Genomic DNA, 3,957 nt, shown 5'->3' on the forward strand with positions numbered 1-3,957 from the left:
TAGATCTTACTGGAGGAACAGAGTGAAAGTGGTGGTCAGAGAAAATTGAGGAGAAAAAAGGGAAAGAAGCCACGTACAAACTGATAAAACTTGTTGGACATCATCTGAATAATATTAATAGTTTCTTAAAAAAGAAGAAATTGCAATGAAAATAAGAAAGTACTTAAAACCAAATGATAATGAAATTGTTATTCTCTAAACATTTCTAAGGTTACTGAAAATGAAAAATAATGAGAAGAAATATAGGATACATGCACACATATATATGCAATATTCACATTTGGAAAAATTATTTTAATAGTTTCACTACAATTATTTCAGACACAAACAGTAAAGCTATAATATGATGAGTACATAATGTAAATTTAGCAATTTGAAACTTGAAACATTCTGTCATATACTTTAAATTTTCTTATTTTTTTTTCCTACTGAAATGCATATCCACAATCTTACCTCTTTGGACATACCTACAATAGATATTTTGAGTAGCAATTGCTGAATTTTAGGGTGTGCATATCTTCACCTTTATTAAATCCTGTGAAGTTATTTGCCAAAGTGGTTGGGCAAAGGGACAGTGCCCCTTAACTTGCGATAGAGATTGAAATAGTTTCCCTTCATAAAGTTAAGTCCTGAGATGAAAGACCATAACTTGGATATCAGGATATGCAAGTGTACTTTTTAAGGATTTGTTGTATATATTTGTAATAACAGAATAGCAATGATTGGATTTAACCAGAATATGTCAAAATAATTGTAATAATAAATAAGATGTTAAAATTGTATTCAATGTATACCTCTGGCATATGCCTGAGATCATGTCCATTCCAACAAATGATTGGCAAAATGTAAGAGCATGAATTCTCTTCCTTTCAAACATGGTATTGTATTTCTGTTCTGACAACAATACATCTGATTGGATGGATTATGATGTAACTGAAATTTGAGGGCAGCACTTCTGTTGAGAGGAACAATGTAGATAAGTGCCTCTTGCACCTTTGCAAAATTTTCTTATCCCTTTACTCACAGCCCCCACCACTTCTTTGTTCCTCAGACTGTAGATGATGGGGTTGAGCATGGGGGTCACCATGGTGCCAAGCACAGCTCCTATCTGTTCTTGCTCAGGTGTGTGGTAAGAGTTGGGTGCCATGTAGATGAAGATGGCCTGACCAAAGTAGAGACTCACCACAGTCAAGTGGGAGGAGCAGGTGGCCAGGGCTTTTTTCCTCCCCGTGTGGGAGTTCATCCTGACAACGGTCAGGAAGATGAGGGTGTAGGAAGCCAGGATAAGAATAAAGGGAACCAGGAGAAAAATAATAGTTGTCACAAATTTCACCATCTCATAAGCTGATGTGTCCACACAAGACAGTCTCATGATGGCAGGCATTTCACAAAAGTAATGTTTAATCTCCCTGGAACCACAGACAGGGAAATGCATTAGGTAGATGGTATGCACAAGAGCAGCAAGTGCCCCCCCAATCCAGGCTGCAGCAGCCATCTGGAGACATACCATTGGGCTCATGAGGACTGTGTATCTCAGAGGGTTACAGATAGCCACATAGCGATCATAAGCCATGAGGGTTAGCAGGACATTCTCAGCAATTCCAACTGTAAGAAAGAAAAACAGCTGAGCTGCACATGCAAAATAGGAAATGCTCTTTTCTCCTGTGAAGTAATTAGTTACTGTCTTGGGAACTGTACTGGAGATGTAAACCAGGTCAATGAGGGAGAGCTGACTGAGCAGAAAGTACATGGGTGTGTGGAGGTGGGAGTCCAGCCAGATGAGAAGAATCAAGAGAGAGTTTCCAGTTAAGGCAGTGGAGTAGATGAGAAGGACAGTGAGGATAAGGAGATGGGGATGTCTGAACCCAGGAAAGAGCCCCAGGAGAATGAAGTCAGTTGAGGTTTCATTCTTTTGGTCCATGTTTTCATTCAAAATGTTCTATTTGAACTGAAAATCTGTAGAGGGGAAATAACATTACAAAGGATGTTGTGCTTTGTTAAAATAATTGTATCTCTTGCTCAATATTCTTACTCTTCGAACATTTATTAGCAGAAATTTAAAATATATATTCCTGCAAAATAAGAATTTGAAAAATGCCCCACTGAATCAAATTATAACTTTGACCAACAACTGGGCTGATTTGATCAAAGTATATTTAATACTTTAGTCCTTTACAGATGACAATCTTGATCACCTGGATCTTCATACAAACTTACAGTTTGTTTTCACTTCTGACTGTTGGCATACTTATTTTTGCATATACCTGTTCTATGGAAAATGCTAAATTGTCCTTCCTCAACATAGGATCAACTTTGGAAACTCTTGAAGTGCTTTCCAGCTAGACTCCAGAGGCTTTCAAAATGAGACAAAAGAGGAAGGTGTTTATTTTCATCATACTGGAATCTATAATTCACACATTATTCTGCTTCTCTCTTCTTTTTTCACTTCTGCTACCCTAGGCCCTAGGTTAATTTATCTTGAAAAAAATTCAATAACCTCTTTGCAGATCTCTTTTCTATCAAAGTTCTGGATTATTCTCTATTTCCTAGAGAGTAAAACCAAAATGTGAGTGAGTGATTTTAAGGTTTTGTACACTCACCTCCAAACATTAAGATAAGTGTCTGCCAAGGAAAGTATAACTTCTTTTTTCTGAATTGTGAGATCATATCACCATAAATACTCATTCTTCAAACACACAAAGAGGTAATTGGTTTTATATAAGCTGATATTCTTTTCTTCAATGATCAGGAATATTTTTGTGCTTATATTACTACAAATAAAATAAATGCTTTTGTTCATCTATGTGGAATATGTAATGTTATTCAGAACTTTACATCCTCATGCATTTATTTATTGGAAGTAATAGTAATTAAAACATAACATAAAGTCTGACCATTGGTGAAAAGACATTAAAGTCCTCATTTTGACTGATACCAGCATGGTGGCCCTAAGGTGTTATGCTTTTTGTTAGATTTCCAATGATTCTTTCAGTGATATCTTCTGCTTTTTGAGAGCCCCCTAATTTTGATGCTTTTCAGACTCCCACACATTGATATGCATATTCTTCTCTTTAAAGTTACTTTTATTTCTCCTTGAAGAAATAGTTTCTCCTCAAGAAATAGTTATAAATAAATATATTTTGTTACTTTCTTCTTATGGAAGGCAAAATTGGCCTTTAAAACTCTATAGCTTGTTTGTTTGCTTTTTGTTTATATTATTTTTATTACTGGAATAATGAAAATGTTCTATAAATAACTGGTGTGATGAAAGCACAACTATGTGATTATACAGAAGACCATTGATTGTGTACTTTGGATGGATTTATTAATACGTATCAATACAAGTGATTTGTTAAAAAAACACATTTCACCTATAGAACTTAGCTCTATAGGTGTGCCTTACTCCCAATGTGTGTGTTTAAACTTGAGTGCTCAAAAATTTAAAGAAGCACTGTGAAACATTTTGATTTCTAATCAGCCCCTATTGAAAGTGTATGGGCAAATTGCTTCAACCCATAACTCTCATTACACCTCTAAATTCTCTTAAACTATTTTATTGAAAATGATGGCCAAGGAGAGGAGCGCAGTCTTGCTATGCAAGTCACATTATGTGGCTGATGGTAGACATCCCAATAACTGTCCTGTTAGAGAACATAACATCCGTCCTATAGAGGTGTAGTAGAACTATATCTCCTATAGAGGTATGAGAGAACAGCTTTACCAATCTTTTAAAATTCTGCCATTTAAGATTTATGTAAAGGGCCTGGATGGAAGTTTTATCTATCTCCTCCTCCATATGTTAGTAGAATCCATTCCATAGCATTATTTTTTATTTTTTAATGATATTTAGATTACATAAATATTACATTAAAAATATAGGGGATTCCCAGATACTCCACTCCCTCTCCCTCCCCCCACATTCCCACTTTAACAATATCCTTCATTAGTTTGGTATGT

General features: G+C 35.5%; 1 protein-coding gene across 1 annotated transcript; it reads right to left on the reverse strand.

Annotated features, from left to right (window-relative positions):
* Positions 1-922: 922 nt before the first annotated feature.
* Positions 923-1,921, reverse strand: LOC101430270 (olfactory receptor 2T27-like). Its single transcript, XM_004465235.2, has one exon. It carries the CDS (start codon positions 1,919-1,921, stop codon positions 923-925), a length of 999 nt encoding a protein of 332 aa, XP_004465292.2.
* Positions 1,922-3,957: the final 2,036 nt, after the last annotated feature.

The sequence above is a fragment of the Dasypus novemcinctus genome, chromosome 25, assembly GCF_030445035.2.
Source record: "Dasypus novemcinctus isolate mDasNov1 chromosome 25, mDasNov1.1.hap2, whole genome shotgun sequence".
In the NCBI taxonomy this organism is placed as follows: Eukaryota; Metazoa; Chordata; class Mammalia; order Cingulata; family Dasypodidae; genus Dasypus; species Dasypus novemcinctus.

Bases quoted from the DNA above. Each gene is read 5' to 3' on its own strand.
- LOC101430270 (XM_004465235.2), bottom strand. From the start codon at position 1,921: ATGGACCAAAAGAATGAAACCTCAACTGACTTCATTCTCCTGGGGCTC.